This window comes from Canis lupus, chromosome 15, assembly GCF_003254725.2.
Source record: "Canis lupus dingo isolate Sandy chromosome 15, ASM325472v2, whole genome shotgun sequence".
Taxonomy (NCBI): Eukaryota; Metazoa; Chordata; class Mammalia; order Carnivora; family Canidae; genus Canis; species Canis lupus.
Window position 1 is genome coordinate 51,476,930 of NC_064257.1, and position 16,370 is coordinate 51,493,299.

General features: G+C 45.9%; 1 protein-coding gene across 5 annotated transcripts in view; it reads left to right on the top strand.

The window, feature by feature from the left end:
• The window catches only part of TMEM131L (transmembrane 131 like), a 161,535-nt gene extending 147,019 nt beyond the window's left edge, over positions 1-14,516 (top strand). For all 5 annotated transcript variants that reach the window (XM_035699049.2, XM_025439549.3, XM_025439552.3 and 2 more), the window contains 9 exons: positions 794-918; positions 3,662-3,828; positions 4,884-5,072; positions 7,667-7,745; positions 8,392-8,474; positions 9,541-9,661; positions 10,904-10,995; positions 13,221-13,360; positions 14,106-14,516. In XM_035699049.2, the coding sequence (XP_035554942.2) occupies positions 794-918; positions 3,662-3,828; positions 4,884-5,072; positions 7,667-7,745; positions 8,392-8,474; positions 9,541-9,661; positions 10,904-10,995; positions 13,221-13,360; positions 14,106-14,381 (1,272 nt within the window). In that variant the 3' untranslated portion in view covers positions 14,382-14,516. The remainder of the gene's footprint in view (positions 1-793; positions 919-3,661; positions 3,829-4,883; positions 5,073-7,666; positions 7,746-8,391; positions 8,475-9,540; positions 9,662-10,903; positions 10,996-13,220; positions 13,361-14,105) is intronic.
• The last annotated feature ends 1,854 nt before the right edge of the window (positions 14,517-16,370 follow it).

Below are 16,370 nucleotides of genomic sequence, written 5' to 3' on the forward strand. Positions count from 1 at the left end.
CATGCAGATAGTGCCTCTGCTTTAAAGAGGCAGAGTGTTAGAAGGAAGAGAAAGAGTGTAAGGGACTTTGAAGGCAGGAGCTACTGCAGAATGTTAACAGGCAGGGGAATCCCCTCCCCTTGGGCAGATTAACAGATTTAGCCTAATGTACAAAAGGAAAAGACCCAAATTAAAAAATGATTACATATGTATGTATATATATTTATATATGTGTGTATTTATACACATACATATATATAATTTATAGATATGTATTTCATGCTAAATTAAGTTTTTCGAAACCACATTTAAAACATCAAGCATATTCTTATTTACAAAAGCTTAAATTACGTGGCACACTCAGTGGAGACTGGCTATCCTCCTAAAGGTTTTCTGTAAACAAATAAAAACGTAAATACACAAATTATTCCTACATTGAGTTTTTACATGATTTTTCTTCAGTAGTAATTCATGTGAATTGCACATACCAAATTAACAGGTGAACGTTGGAGAATTTATTGCTGCTGAAGTTAACAGCAAGCTGACCCTAAATTGCTAACAGATGTTTTTCCTTTTTAGCCCCTTTGGAATTTTATAGGCAACAATTGTTTCTTCTTTTTGCAGAGATTGAGGGAGGTAGAGCAAAAGGGAAATGAAAACAGGAGATTGAGAAATGCATGTCTCCATTTTCACCAGTGTTGGAGCATTCTAAATTCATATGGAGTTGATCTTCAAAAGCTGGGGGGAAAAAAGTCTTTTAAATGTATATTTAGTCACTTTAAAGCTTCATTTCAGATTTCTCTTTTCTCTTTAGCAAGAAGATCCTTATAAGAAGAAGAAGCTTCAGGAGAAAAAGGAAGGAAATTTACAAAATTTAAGTTGGAATAAAAATCGAACATGTAGAAAAAACAAGAAACGGGGTGCTGCTCAGGTCTTGAGGTGTGTAATTTTTACAACCCCTTTAAAATGTTCATCTGTTTTTACCCTCTAATTTTATACTTAGCTATTATCTTTAAATCTTATTTTTGTTATGTTGGATACCAAGAATAGAATATTGACATAAAAGCATGTTATTAAAATTGATATATATTCTGGTTATGTTTTCATTTATTTTGTTAAAATACCTTAAAGTGAATAGATTTTCTGTGTGTGTTCTTACTTTAAAAGGTGCTCAAAGCTATGGCAAGTTTTAAAGAAAAAGCGTAAAACATCCCCTGTGCCAGGCCCTTCTTTTCTGTGAAGTGCAGAAGCATTTGTGGGCAGGTGACAGAACAGCTGGGTGCTGGCAGGCCCCCCAGCTTTCCCCTCCCCCACGTGGGGTCCTATAGTGAAAGAGAATAGTCATCATTCACGGAACCGAGGTTCAGTCCTGCAGAAGCTAGGTTCTTATGTGTCTGGAAAGTGAGGTGTCTAGACACTGTGTGTCTTGCTGAAAGCCCCAGAATTTAAGTGGCAGGCCCAGAACTGGTATTCTCCTTTGGAAACCTTGCTTCCTGAGGTCACTTTAATCTCTCTGAGCTTTCATTTTGTTATCAGTAAAATGAAGGCACTGGATAGTGTTTTTGTGGAAATCCCATGTTTTTTCAACAGGTCAGTAGTGTGTACTTTTTTTTTTTTTAAGATTTTATTTATTTGAGAGAGAGAGGGCATGAGAGAGGGGAGGGGCAGCGGGAGAGGGAGAAACAACCCCCCCCCACCCCCCCTAGCAGTCTCAATCCCAGGACCCTGAGGTCATGAAGGCAGCCTCTTGCTGGACTGAGCTACCCCGGTGCCCCAGTAGTGCATGCATTCTGACTCCAGATCCACACGGTGACCTAGTCTCCGAATTATGTATATGTGCTGCCGAGCAAGCACTAGTCTCTGAATTTTGATTGCTTGGGTTAGACTTCTAAACACCCAACATGTGCCCAAGCTGAGAGCCTCCAGTAGAGATGCTTTCTCCTGCCTTTTCCTCCCTAAATCCATGGATGGAGCTTTTCAGGTGTCCCTCGCACTAACAGTGCCTCTGTCAAGGACCCCAGTTGTACTTAGGAACCAGTTCCGGCTCCCTGATTCCTGTTTGTGACTGTCTTGGAGTGGGAGAGGGTGGGGTATAATTAAACCCTACCCCCTGGGCTTTAAAGCCTGTTTCCTCCTGAGTAATCCCTGCATCTTCACCCACTCTGGCTTTTCCTTCTTTTGAGTCCTGGCATCTGGGGATTTCTTTCTTATGAGCTCAGCTAGGTATTTATATGTGTTTCTGCCAGATTGTTCTCTAGTGGCTCCAAATCTTCGTGTGGAAGGGGCTCCACCTTGCTGCGGATCTGCTTGTTGTTGGAAGGGGGCTCGGCCTACATTGAGGCCACGGCCTCGGGACGGGAAGCACACACGGTGCAATTTACGGTGTGTGTCCCTAGGTCCCTGAGGGCTAGCAATCTGGAGCTCAGAGCCGGTGATTCAGCGTCGTCGTAGCAGCTCCCCGGCATTGTCACATGTACTCCGCTGGAGAAGGCTCAGGCAGTTCCAAGGTCCCTAGTTCTCACACTGAGCAAACCGCAAAATACAAACATGAAAAAAGAACAGACTTGTGGTTTGTTTGCTAATACCAAACACTAATTGTTGGTAATTCTTTTTATTAGGCTAAATTATTTAAAAACTGCATTGTGGCATCTTGTAGAAAGGAAAGTTACACCTCATATTCCTTTTACATGTATTTTCAAAAAAAATTGACTTAGGTTACTCTAAAGTATTGTATTTTCCTAATATGAACATACAGGAAGATAGAAAATTTGAGTAGAATTTCACCAATTAAAAGTGTCATGGTATATTTCTACAAGCAGATTTCTGACATGCTAAAGAAACAAGTTGTTAAAATAGAACTTTAGCTTGTAGCTATTCAGAATGTTTTGATCACATGATGCTTAAGAAGTAGGTGGTTGTCAGATTGTTTCCTTGGCTCTTCTTCTGTTGTACTCTTTACCTTGAGTAGTCAGAAACCAGTGGAATCATGTGCTACAGGCCACATATTTTGTCGTCTTAATGGGCATCCTACAAACCTGCATGAAGTACTGAAACTGGACCATGTGACTAGCCATCTGCGGACTCCTGTGGCGTTCTGTTTCGCCATTTCTGTTTTGCCACTTACAAAACCATTACCATTCTTTCCCCAAGGAGTCTAGTAGATGTTATCATTGGGCTGTGAACTCCTTGGGAAAAGAACTTTAAATACATGGCACATTGTAGTCACTCAGCAAATGTTTGCTGAATGAATGGATGAGAGAAGATGTAAAGTAACGTTCAGTACCTTCCCCCAGACACCAAGGAGTAGGTTCATCTATTGAGAATCCTATATCATGCTAAATCCAAGGAAGATGAGCCAAGAATCTTGGCTTCTGGTTCTGAATTTGCCACTTAGGAGATGATGGAGGGACTCATTTAACCTTGTGGAGTTTTATTCCTATCACTGTGAACTAGGAAGTAGGTTAAATGAGCTCCAAATTGACTGTAGTTCTAAAACAGCAAAATCTTTGTCTTTTTGACATCCCTCTCTTGGTGTCTTCTCCCCCAAAACCCCAAGAACAGAGGTCTCAAGTTGTCTCAGGTTCATGTTTTCACCTTTAATAAGTCTCATGGAAAGCAAGAATGGATGGATGGATGATAACGTCCGGATGTGATTTTGTGTGTGTGTGTTTGGTTCTTCTAGGCCTTCTGAACAGAGTGAATTAAAACTTGTGTGCAATGAATTTGAAAGGTCTGAGTTGAACAGTGGCATCGATGTAAGAAACTGGTGTGTACAAGAAAGTCCTGGAGAAATTTGTAAAACAGATGGCGGCATGGGAGGCAGCTTACCTGCTGCACAGGGAGAGGCAGGTATGTAAGTAACCACATTGGGCTATGACTCGTGCTTCTCTTGGTATCTTTGGTTCCTCCAGGAAGTATCCAGGGTAAAGAAATGGGGTCGTAATGAGATTATCACTTGACAGGCAACTTCGCTTCCTAAAGTCCGAGTGGAAAGCTATCAGGATGAGACTGGAAACCTGAGATTCTTTTGAACCTGGGCAGGCTTCTGGTGTTGCTCGCTCATCCCTCCCCTTAGAACCTGGCCATTCTCAGCTCTCCCCATGTGGAGTGCTGAAGGAACAGGGGTTGCTTACTCTGGGGGATAGCCAGGTGAGAAAAGTGTTCTCCTCCCACACCTGAGCCAGGGAGTTCCTGCAGAGCCAGGCGGTTGTCCCAGCTGCTGGGTAGAGTCTCAGGGAATGGAGGGTGGAGGGCACCCAAAGCTAGGTCCAGGTGGGGCAGAGGATAGCGGGAGGCTCATGGGCCATTGAAGTTGGCTGTACATGAGGGGGTTGGGGTGTGGGAGTTGTAATCCTCCCACCAGCCAACACCCGTGTTTGCAGACACTCGTCAGCATCCATGTGCACAAACTAGCAGAGTTAATGAGCTTCTCTCTCCACCCTCTCATGCGTCCCCTTAATGCACATGTTGCTTTTTGGTCATATTGGAGATTTTTTCCATTCACACATAAATAATACTTTGAAGCTCCTAGAGGATATCTTAATAAAAGAGGGGAGGACATTACCTATAAATTTCCAGCTGTTGGAGTAGCCTGTTTTCTTCCCAGGAGTGTTTATTTCCAGAACCATTGGCAGATCACGGTAATCAGTGGTCTTGACAGACTGAGCCCCGGACGAGTGTCAGCGTCCATCCCGTAGGCAGAGTAGACGTAGCTCATCTCCTATTTCTTCAAGTCCCATCGTTGGTTTCAGTTCACTTCTTTCTTCTCCCTGGATGAGCAGAGGTAGCCGACCCTGGAGGTGAACCCGGCCTTCTTCATAATTTCACCTCTCCCCTTTGATGAGACATAGCATCAGGTTGAAAATCGTTCAGATGAAATGCGACTTGTCTCTCTGTCCCTGCAGAGGGTTACTGCCAGAAGCCTGGGAAGAAGTGCGTGGAGAAGTCTTGCTCCGATTCCAGCTCAGACTGCGGCAGCTCGTCGGGCAGCGTGCGGGCCAGCCGGGGCAGCTGGGGCAGCTGGAGCAGCAGCAGCAGCAGCTCCGACGGGGACAAGAAGCCTGTGGTGGGCCCTCAGCACTTCCTGCCAGCCGGTGAGTCCTGGGGGGACACCCTGGCCCTGGAGAGTGACCCTCCCTCCCAGCCTGCCTCCTGCCCCACCGTGGCCACCACCACCACTGCCACCACCACCATTGTGCCCAGTACAAGGCCTGGATGTGCCGTCCAGCGCCTGGAGCACACGCGGGACTGCCGACGGGAGTGTTTACTTAGCTTTGGGTTTCATTCACTCTCTTGATTTTTTTTCCCTTCCTTTTTCTTCCCTCCCCACTCTACCCTGTCGTCGTCGTCGTCATCATCATCACCATCATCATCATCATTGTAATGTCTGTCTTTGAAGCAGTTTAAAGACTTCCACATTTATTTTATTACTTGCACATTTTTATTATGGTAAAATATATATAACAGGATTTACCTTTTTTTTTTTTTTTTTTTGGATTTACCATTTTTAAGTGTGTACCGTTCAGTGGCCTTAAGAACACTACTCTTGTGTAACCATCACCATCACCCATTCCCCAAATCTTCTCATCAGCCCAAACAGGCTCCATACCTTTAAACAACAGCTGTCCATTCTCCACTCCCCCAGCCCCTGGAAGCCTCTCCTCTACTTCCCATCTTGATCAATTTTACTACACTAGCGTCCAAGTGGAGTCACGTGAACTGTCATTTTGTGTCTGGCTTATTTTGCTTAGCGTAACTTCTTCAAGGTTCACCTTTTTCACCTTTTTAAGGCCAAATAATATTCCATTGCACACACACACACCGCATTTTGATTATCCATTCATCTGTTGGTGACCACTTGGGTTGTTTCCACCTTCTGGCTCTTGTGAATAATACTACTAATGAACACTGTGGCCCTCTCTTGTTTTTGAGAAATTTGAAGATTTGGGAAAGGTCGAAGAATTAACTTACTTTTGTTATATTTACTCTCGTTTTTTTTTGTTGTTGTTGTTGTTGTTTTAATAATGCCTTAGAGTCCGTCCTACTTTTGCCACCTAAAGAGAATCACCGTCCACTCTTGTGAACTTGGCGTGCATTCTTTTAGTCCGTGTTTTATTTTACATTCATATGTCCATCAACAAAGTGTAGAATGTTTGTTTCTAACTTACGTAAAGGAAATCATACTTCAGTATATCATTCTGCATCCTGCTGCTTTCACTAGGTGGTTTTTTAAGCTCCATGCCTATGTAAAGATGGAGTTCATTCCTTCTCACTGTTATTGTTAATGTAGTAAACTCAGTCTTCATGTAAGGAAACTGTGGTGAGATTGAGGTGCTCACACATGTGAGGCCTTTGTTCACCGGTCACACTCCATCCACTCCCACACAGCCTTGAGAGAAAGGGCCAGTGTCCCTGGGCCCATCTGAGGGGTGAGGCCCCGGGCTCAGAGAGGTTGGCAGCTTGTTCCACACCCCAGTTTGCTCACCAGGGGCTCGGGCTTGAACCCCGTCTCCTCCCTGAGACAGGCTGCTTCAGGCAGACCCCTTCAGCGGCCTCTAGGCTGTCCTCTTCTCTGTCTCCTCTCAGCCGTGAGACCTATAAAAAAAGGCCCTTTCTGAGAGACCAGAGCACTAGTAGCCATAAAAACCTACACAAAGCACCCTGTGTCTTCAGACTGTTTCATTATCAGCCGCCTGCCAAGGAGCCTTTGAGACACTGTTTTCTTAATGACCGCTATAAAATTTTAATATCACTGATATGCACTGTTTATTACTGTGTACTGAGCTTCGGGCCTAAGAAGATAAGATCTTCTCAAGTCCCGACAAACACAGCCGTCCTGCTCCCTCTGGGGGACACTGTCGCCTGCATAGAGACACACACAAGCGCACATGAAGGCAGGCAGGCCCCTGTGCTTTGACAGCGGGGATGCATTTGGCCCGAGGAGGCTTGGTTTTCGCAGCCTCCATCCACCGCTGAAGACAAAGTTTGCTTGACAATGTTAATTCAAGATTTTGAAAAATCAGTACTTTGTAACAACAAAAAAAAAGAAGTGCAGCTTTTGCCGACAGGAGCAAGATGATAAAAATGGTTGATGGTGCTGCTAGACAGTGGCGTGTATGTAGTTTATAAGTTGTTGGAGGGTTATGGACTTCCAGGAAAAAGTCCCCAGTATAATTAATGATGTAAAAGACCATAAAGGCAAAGTACATATGAATTTTACACATATGCGTACACATAAAAGAGATTATAAGGAAACATATCTAATGTTGAATGGCAGTGTAATTGTAGGTACCTCCTGTTTTTCTTCTCTAATGTTTATATTCACAGATTTCCTACAATGTTACTTTTATAAACTGCGGGGGTCTATTTATATAGCAAGATTTCTTTTATCAGAAAAATCCCTGTGAGAAAGTTACATAATATTAATGGTTTCAGCTTTTTTCCCCCTGTAATTAAAACACTGTTAATCCAAAATTCATAAATTTAAATGTTGTGTTTTAGTAAGTTTTTGATGAAAAGATAAATATAATAGAGATTTTTTAAAGAATAAAATTAATGTGAAAATCAGTTACAAGTGAGAACTGAATTGCTAATTGGGCCTTAGTGGTATTAGCAATCTGTACTTTAATACACGGTACAGTTGAATTACACTCTAAAACCTTGTGATACTTTTTTTGCTTTTATGTAGGAGACAGTGTTTCACAAAATGACTTTCCTTCAGAAGCTCCCATCTCCTTGAATCTTTCTCATAACATCTGCAATCCCACGTAAGTTTAACTTCCTAACTTTGGCAGTGTTTAAAGTACTGCTTTTTCTGTCGCTGTGCTGCAGGTGATTTGCACTTTGCACTTGATTCTGCAGGTGGAAGTAGGAAGACTTTTTAAGGATGAGAGAAAAGAAAATCCAATTTTGCTAATAATTTAGAAAGTAGGATCCTTCCCAGTAAACATGTTTCAGATGGGCACGTCTTTGGGGTCCCCATCGGTGCCTGTGGCATAGCCACATTAGAAAACACCCCATTTCTGGGGCAGCTGGGGGGGCTCAGTAAGCGTCTATCTGCCTTCAACTCAGGTCATGATCCTGGGGTCCTGGGATTGAGCCCTGCATCCAGCTCCATTGGGCTCCATGCAGTAGGAGCCTGCAGTTTGCCTCAGTTAAACTTATTTTATTTTGTTGTTTACTAAAAAAAAAAAAGAAAAGAAAAGAAAAAGAAAGAAAGAAAAAAGGCTTTGCTGGGTCTTGGAAATTTGATATGCCTCAACCAACCCCTTTCTGGCTGTGTGCCTTTGTGTCTCTAGCATTTATGTGTCTTGGGGGGAGGACTCGTGTAAAACTCAGACATGATTGAACAAACATGGTGTGTCCTTGTACAGAAGGTGTCAGCAGATCTTCATTTTCTCCCTTTCTCCACAGGAACATGAATAATCTCCCACAATATGCAGAACCTCCCTGTCCCAGCCTTCCTGCCGGGCCTGCCGGTGTTGAGGAAGATAAAGGTGAGGTGCAGACTCTTGGTCCAGGCAGGGGTTCCTACACATCACAGGCCAAGGAGCTTACGAAGATGAGCAGGTTGGGTGGGGCTGGGTCCTGGGCCAGGGCCCTCTTGTCCGAGCCACGTCACTGGGCTTCCGTGCATTCAGAAGGCACCTGCCCTCTGCACCAGCGTCATCAGGGGCCTCTGACTCAGGCTACCCCCTCCTCATAGCCAAGGCACAGGTGTGCAGGGGGCTGCTGCTGTGTTTAGTCCACCTTTTCCTCCTGCGGTGACAGAAAAGTAGAGGAGGCAGTAGTGAGCCCTGGTTGGAGAGCTTGCCATGGGTGAGGTTCCAAGGCCTTAGCCCACTTCCCCTGCCCACTCCCCATCCTTCGTACCTCCCACATCTTAGAAGCCCCTTAACCTGGCCTGGCAGCCTCGGTGACCAGCCTGGCTCCCGGACCAGGCCTGAGACCAGGTGGGGAGAATGGCGGCCCAAGGGCATGGAAATGGGGTGGGTGGGAAGGAAACCCAAACCCCGCTGCCACCCAGTGTCTCCCTGTAGGAGGTTAATTCCAGTCTCCCTCATATTTCTTCTCCAGTTCTCTTTGTTACCCCTTATTGTCCTTGTCTTGTGTTCTTGTCCTGTTTTCTTCTAGTGTTTGCTCCCCACATGGCTAGCAGGGGTCAGGGATTGTTAGCCTGATGTTCACTCCCCATGGCATCACTGAGCTCTAATAGGAGTACTGCTTTTGCTTATATGAATTATGCTAGATTTGAAAACTGCTCTGTACTTGGGGGCCAACTTTGAAAGCACAGACTTCTGTGCTGTTCTTTGGATATGTTTTGGATTTGCTCTTGTTGAGCTGTCAGTGGAACAATGGCATTCTCCTTAGACCCGCCTTTCTGCTTTATATCCTGAAAGTATATCCCAAAAGGAGTTGCGGAAGGCAGAAGCAGTCAGCATGTGTGGGTGACTTTCCAGGAGTGTTTTCTAGAAAGAGACAAGGGAAGTTGAGCTGGTCCGGCAGGAAGGGAGGGCTGAGGGGGGCAAAGGGTAGACTGAAAAGCCTTGTTCTTGTCCTTAGGTCTTTACCCACCTGGAGACCTCTGGCCCACGCAGCCCGTGTGTGTGACGAGCAACTTCAACTGCGCCGTGGAGAACAGCATGCCTGGCGTGATGCAGGGCCCAGCCCCCGTGCATAATAGGTATGGAGTCTCTTCTCTGATCACTGCCTTGTTCAGCCTAAGAGCTTGCAGTGGGGAATTTGAATTCAGTCTGTGAGGCAGGCCTTCCAAAACTGGGGGCCAGCCTACCTTCCCCAGTGCACCTTAGCTGGATGTTTCCAGTTGCCTTTTGGAGTTGCATTGTGAGGTCTTAGAAACCAACAAAGCATGGGTAGGAGAAACATGAAAGGAAATAAGAGTAACATAGCTGGGACCCCAGCATTATTTTCCTTCTTAAGTTGAAAAGATGATCTGTTAATAGAGGCCCGTTTGGAAAGACAGTCACTCATAGTTCCCACCACCTACCAGAGCAGAGATTTCCATTTTCCTGTGGCAGTCATCACGAACACATTTAAAATATTAAGAAATGGGGCACCTGGGTGACTCCTGGGTGGTGGTGGAGCATCTGCCTTTTGCTCAGGTCATGATCCCGAGGTTCTGGGATCCAGTCTTGGATCACGCTCCCCTCAGGGAGCCTGCCTCTCCGTCTGCCTGTGTCTCTGCCTCAGTGTGTCTCTCATGAATAAATAAATAAAATCTTTAAAAAAATACAATGTTAAAAAAAATACAATGTTAAGAAAGATCAGATAGTTTGAGTATTAAAAAAACAGTTACACTATAGCAGTTTCTTGAATTTGCTCCTGGATGTTACTGTCATTCAGGAATGGAAACATGAGAAGATGTTGGCATCTCCTTTTAATCACAGAATCCATTTGAAGTTTTCTAGTTTGGTTCAGTGTATTACGGTGCTGTTTACTTTCTTCCCTGTATAACGAAGAATTCAGTTTATAATTGTGATCAATGTATCTGTTGCAAATCAGTCTCAGCACTTGTGGTTCCCCTGAGATGAATGCTGGCCCTGCTCCAGCTGAGGGGGCAGGTGTCAGAGCAGCGCCTCTGCCTCCGGGGGTTGGCTCAGACCCCCAGACTCTTCCGGAGTGCTCCTAACCCCCGCCCTGGACTCTGTATCGGATTAGACTCTCGCTGGCCAGGTTGTGAAGGTCGGCCTTGCAGGACAAGGCCGTGTCATTGGTGGAGAGCATTCCCTTGGAGGTCTTTGATCCCGAGACTTGAGAAAGTACATCTTTTCTTTTCCAAAACGGGGGTGGAGTTGGGGGGGGATTCACAGTGATTAGGATGCTGGGCAATAACATCGTTTTCCTCTTTCTGTACTTGATCTTTTGACCTCCTGTTTCTGAAACCAGACCTCTTGTTTTTTTGTAGCAGTTTCATTGATTGGAGTGCGACCTGTGAAGGCCCGTTCCCCAGTGTGTACTGTCCATTGGAACTGAACGATTATAATGCCTTTCCGGAAGGTAAAAGCTATTCGAGCAATCCCAGTGCCATTCTTTTACTCTCATGAAAGTCAAAGCAGGAAGTCTGTGGATCTGAGGCATGAACTGCAGAAGAACGTACCTTGTAAAAGACAACTTGGATATAATTGACACAGAACATTAGTTTCAGGTGCAGGGCATAACACGGGACGGGACGTGATGGCTCCAGTAAGTCTAGTTACCAGCCATCCCCGTACATTGTTACGGGTGTTCTCTCTTTTGAGGGAACCTTTTAACATCTCTTAGCAAGGTACAAAACAAGAACACAACTGTTCTTGATGATGATGATGCTGTTAACTCTGCCCCCCAGGACTGCACATGCTGTCTCCAGGCTTGATTCGTCTTACCACAGGGAGCTTATAGCTCTCGAGCAGCTTCACCCAATTTGCATACACCCCATTCCCCTCCACCCGACCCCTGCCTCTGACGACCACCTGTCTGTTCTCTGTATACATGGGCTTGGTTTTTTGTTGTCCTTTGTTTGTTTGTTAAGGATGTGCCTTTAAAAACAAAACAGATGAACACAGAGGAAGGGAAGGAAAAATAAGACAAAAATCAGGGAGACAAACTATAAGAGACTCCTAACCATAGACTGAGGGTTGCTGGAGGGGAGGTGGGTGTGGGATGACTGAGTGATGGGCATGAAGGAGGGCAGGTGATGGAATGAGCAACTGATGAATCACTAAATTCCACCTCTGAAGCTAATAATAAATGTTAATTAAATTGAAATCTTTTTTAAAAAAAGATTGCACCTTTAACGAGAACCTGTGAGAGTGGTTCCCGTTGTGCGTGCCCGCCGCGGATAATTGTACGTGGCCTCAAAAAGCCCTCTCCACCTGGCTGACGGGGGCCTTCTGCACATAACGCTCGCCTACGTAGTCCTTCACACGTGGTAGACCCGGGTCGCTTGGATGTCTGTGGCCCTAAGATCCTAGATTATCCTGGGAGGCCGAGGCGTTAGGTGTTTGCTGTGCTTGTTAGGGCAGCCAAGTCCCCTGTGAAGCTTGCCCCTACCGGGACCTGACTGCTGCCTGGGGCCGTGTCACGGAAGGACGGTGGCAGCAGAGCTGGGAGGGGAAATAGCGGACGCCTGGGCGCAGGCAGTGGTAAGGACGGCGGTAGGAGCTGCGAGGTGTCTGACAGGCCGCAGGGTGTTCTTACCCATTCCAGTCTGATCCTGATCCTGATTTTTCGCACTGGGCTCCCTTCCGGAGGCAGATGCCAGGGGTCTAAGCAGATGTACTTAAGGGGACTTGGGCCACGCCTTGCTCCGCGCCAGCCACAGGGGGGTGCTGTGGTGACTTTCTCCTGGCCTTGCGAGGCTGTGTCTATTACAGGGCACCCAGATGTCCCGCGGATGACACCCCCCCAACTATTGTCAGATAGTAGCCTCTCACTATGTCACAGTGTCACTCCTTCACCTCAGCTCATCTCCGCTCATCTCCTCACTGAGGCCGTTTATTACCTCCCAGGATCACAAGATATTTTGAGAGAGAAATAAAAAGAGGGCGGGTTCGCATAACTTCTATTATAGTATGTTATGATTTCTCCATTTTATGAGTCCTTTATAATTAATCATAAATTTATAAATTAAACTTCATTTCTAACTTACAAATTAAACTTCAGCTTGATTTATACGTGAAACTTGAGCACAGGTGTTTACACATAGGAAGGAAACCTAACGTACGTAGGGTTCACTAGTAGCCGCGGCTTCAGGCATCCACTGGGGGTCTTGGGACATATCTCCCGTGGACAAGGCAGGGGACAGCTGTACCTTCCTACTTAGCTAAGAAGTGCTGGTTTCCTATTGCTTTTGTCAGTCCACGTGGAATGTGTGCAGGAAGCTGAGGTGGGCGTGACGGGTAATAAAGGCAAACGTTGAGGACTGCTAAGAATCTGGACACAATTGGAATCTATAGTAGTGCTTATTGGAAAGCTTCCCATCAAATTGTCAAATACAGAAAAGTCAAGGCCAGAGGAAGACCTTCGTCACTGAGGGCTTCCCAGATAGTGTGCCTGATAAATAGTTTTAACCTTGAGAACAACAGCGTAACGGCCCGCCTGGTCCCCATGGGGTGAGCGTGTACACCTGTCTTTAACTCGTCGGTATAGTTTAAGCCTTGAAAGCTTTGGGCCTGTGAGTGAGAATTCAGGTCTGGCCCGCCATAAAAATGTTTACCTATGTTGTTGTTTTCCCTTCTTTGTAGAAAACATGAATTACCCCAATGGCTTCCCTTGTCCTGCCGAAATTCAGACAGACTTTTTGGATCACACCTCTCCATCTACCTGGAGCCCCCCGCCCAACATGCCTACTGCCTGGGGACATGCCGGTCTCCTCAATTCTCCGGTCAGTGACCTCGGGCAGCTCTGAGTTCTTTCTGGTGCTTGTTTCCTGGTCTCACTTAACTTGAGCGTTGGGTTCAGATCAGCCAAGGCCTGTTTCCTTGAGGTCTCAGAAGCCAGGCTAACCAGCCTCTGGGGGAACCTAACCCATGGTCAGACAGATGGGGGCTTGCAGACATTGGCAGGCTAGTCACCCTGAATGAGAGACGCCCCAGATGACACTGAGGAGCGTTGGTGTGTAGATAAGATCGAATCTGGACCAGGAAACCTTCCGTGTTTATGTGGCCCTGCTGATCTTTTCATCTGTGCTCAGAGATGAACATGAGTCCCAGGAAGGTCGGTCAGTGGTCAGTGACTGGGTCCCCAGGGCTTCCTGCCTGTCAGCACCCTTCTGAGCCTGAAAGCCCCGTGCCTTCTCCCTCTCACATCCACTCAAGACACTTCTTACAGATCGAGGACGTTTGGCCTAGGGGTCCTTCCTTGGGTTGAAAATGAGTTTATCCAGCTAGGTGAGGATTTCACAACCCTCTGAGAAAAGTGGCATTGAGGCATCCCAGAGGGTTGAGAATAGTTTACTGACTTCCAGGTGACTTGAATTGGCATCACTGTGGTGTCCACTGGTATGCATTCAACCTTGATGTTGCCTTTCCAAGAAGGTTTCTGGTTTGGTTTGTTTTTGTTTTTGTTTTTGAAGGCTTCTGTTTTTTAAAAAATTTTCTTTTTTTTCCCCTTCCTCATGTACACTTCAGCCCTACCTCACAAGCACCCGAAGCTTGTCTCCAATGTCTGGACTTTTTGGTTCCATCTGGGCCCCGCAAAGTGATGTATATGAAAATTGCTGCCCCATTAATCCCGCCACGGAACATTCAACTCACATGGAAAACCAGGCTGTCATGTGCAAGGAATACTACCCAGGGTTTAACCCGTTTCGTGCCTATATGAACCTGGACATATGGACTACCACGGCAAATAGGAATGCAAGCTTCCCACTATCCAGAGACTCGAGCTACTGTGGGAATGTGTGAAAAGGAATTTGATTTTTAAATAATGTGAATAAAGAGGTTTGTGTTTTCATTACTAGCATACTGGTTGTTGAGATAGAGTATGACATTGGTGGATATTTTGGCACTTTTATATGAAAATAAATTTTTTTAATGAAATCTGGGTGCTCTATTTTTTTTAACCCACTATAAATCATTGGTAGAAGCTTAAGCATCCCTATGTCATAACTTCATAACTTGTGTATCAGCCTCACTAAATGCTTTAAATTGGAACAAGGGGAATTTCTAAGAAGGTAAGAGTTGAGAAGGAAGTGGCTGCTCTGGTTCTCCTCCTTGGGCATCAGACTCCCTTCCTCCCCACATCCCCCAGGAACTTTGGAAATGACCTTTTTCTGGCGACATTGCCTGAAATTCTGATTGAACTGCCCCTTGGCTCAGGCAGGCAGGGTTTTGCTTCAAGCTCTGTGTTGATGGTGCGGTGCAGCCAGTGTTGAGAGCTGCTGGCCGGGAACCCTGCTGAGCAGCTTGCCCACTTGCCTGGATGGAGCCTGCTCAGGGTGGAGGGTGGCTCTTTCCCGTCCTGGTGGCCACAGCTGTTGGGTGAAGCAGAGAGCCTAGAGCTCTTCTGCTGGTTCGGGAGAGCCGGAGTGTTCCTGCCCCCATTGTGCCAGTGTGAGGGCAACAAGGGCAGCGGGGACGTTCTGGTAAGTGTTGGTCTCCCCCTGAGCGGGCAGGCTTACTCCAAGTATAAAAACTCAGGGGAGTTTGGTAGCCGAAGCATGTTTGCCAGACCGGTCTGTATCTGCTTGTCAGTGGTTTTAGAGATCCCTGATGGTGGAATTATCTGTGTGCATGTGTAAACTTGGGAACATTTTTAACTTTTAATAAAAGTGTCATAGTTTTACATTTTGTCTTGTCTTTATTGGAAATTCAGTAGGAGAGAGGTTTGAGTGGAGTGCTGGGTATGCCTGCTGCGAATTTCCCTTTGCCATGGCTGTCGGGGGGCCTGGGACGAGGAGGGCAGGTGTACCGTAATCCTGGGACCGCCTTTCTGTAAGGAGTGCCTCCAAGCATGCACAGTTGCTAGAAACTGCTCAGGTTGCCCCAGTTAGGCTCCTTCACCATGTTAGAAACCTGGGTGGCTCAGTGGTTGAGCATCTGCCTCGGCCCAGGGCATGATCCCCCTTCCGATGCCACCAAATCATAATTTTAGAGACTCTATGTCCCAGTGGACTCTCCCCCTCATGCACCAGAGAAGGTTTGGTACTTCCTCCTTTATGTCTACCTCGCCAGCCTCCCTCCTGACTTGGCCCTTTTCCCTCTACTCACATCTGCAGATTTCTACTTACACTTTTATTTCAGGGCTTTATTCCCTAGCCTGTTCTCACCCTTTCCTTGCCTATCCAGAAGGATGCTGTGTCTAGCATCTTGCTGTAAATATTGAACAGTGATTCTGTGTAAATAGCTGTGGCCATGCCCATGATGAAGAGCAAGCCTTCCAGGTCAGCACATTGAAGATCAGTTTGCTCATCGAAAAAAAAAAAAAAAAAACAAAAAAAATGGGATCGAGTTCTGCATCGGGCTCCCTGCATGGAGCCTGCTTCTCCCTCTGCCTGTGTCTCTGCCTCTCTCTGTTTTTCTCTCATGAATAAGTAAATAAAATCTTAAAAAAAAAAAAAAAAGAATCCTGATTTGGGTAAAGCAGACCTCCCGCCCCCAGTGTTGTGAGTCATGTTGAAATAGTTTAGGTCTAGGTATATACCCTGAAGAATTGAAAGCAGGGATTTCAATGTTTGCACACCCATGTTCATAGCATCATCATTCAGAATAGCTCAAAGGTGAGAACAACCTAGTTGCCCACTGACAGATGAATGGATAATCAAAACGTGGTTCTACATAGAATGGGATATTTAGCCTCAAAAAGGAAGACATTTCTGACCTATGCAACAACACGGAGGGCCCATGAAAACCTGATGCTAAGTGAACTAATAGGCCAGTCAAAGGACAGTTACC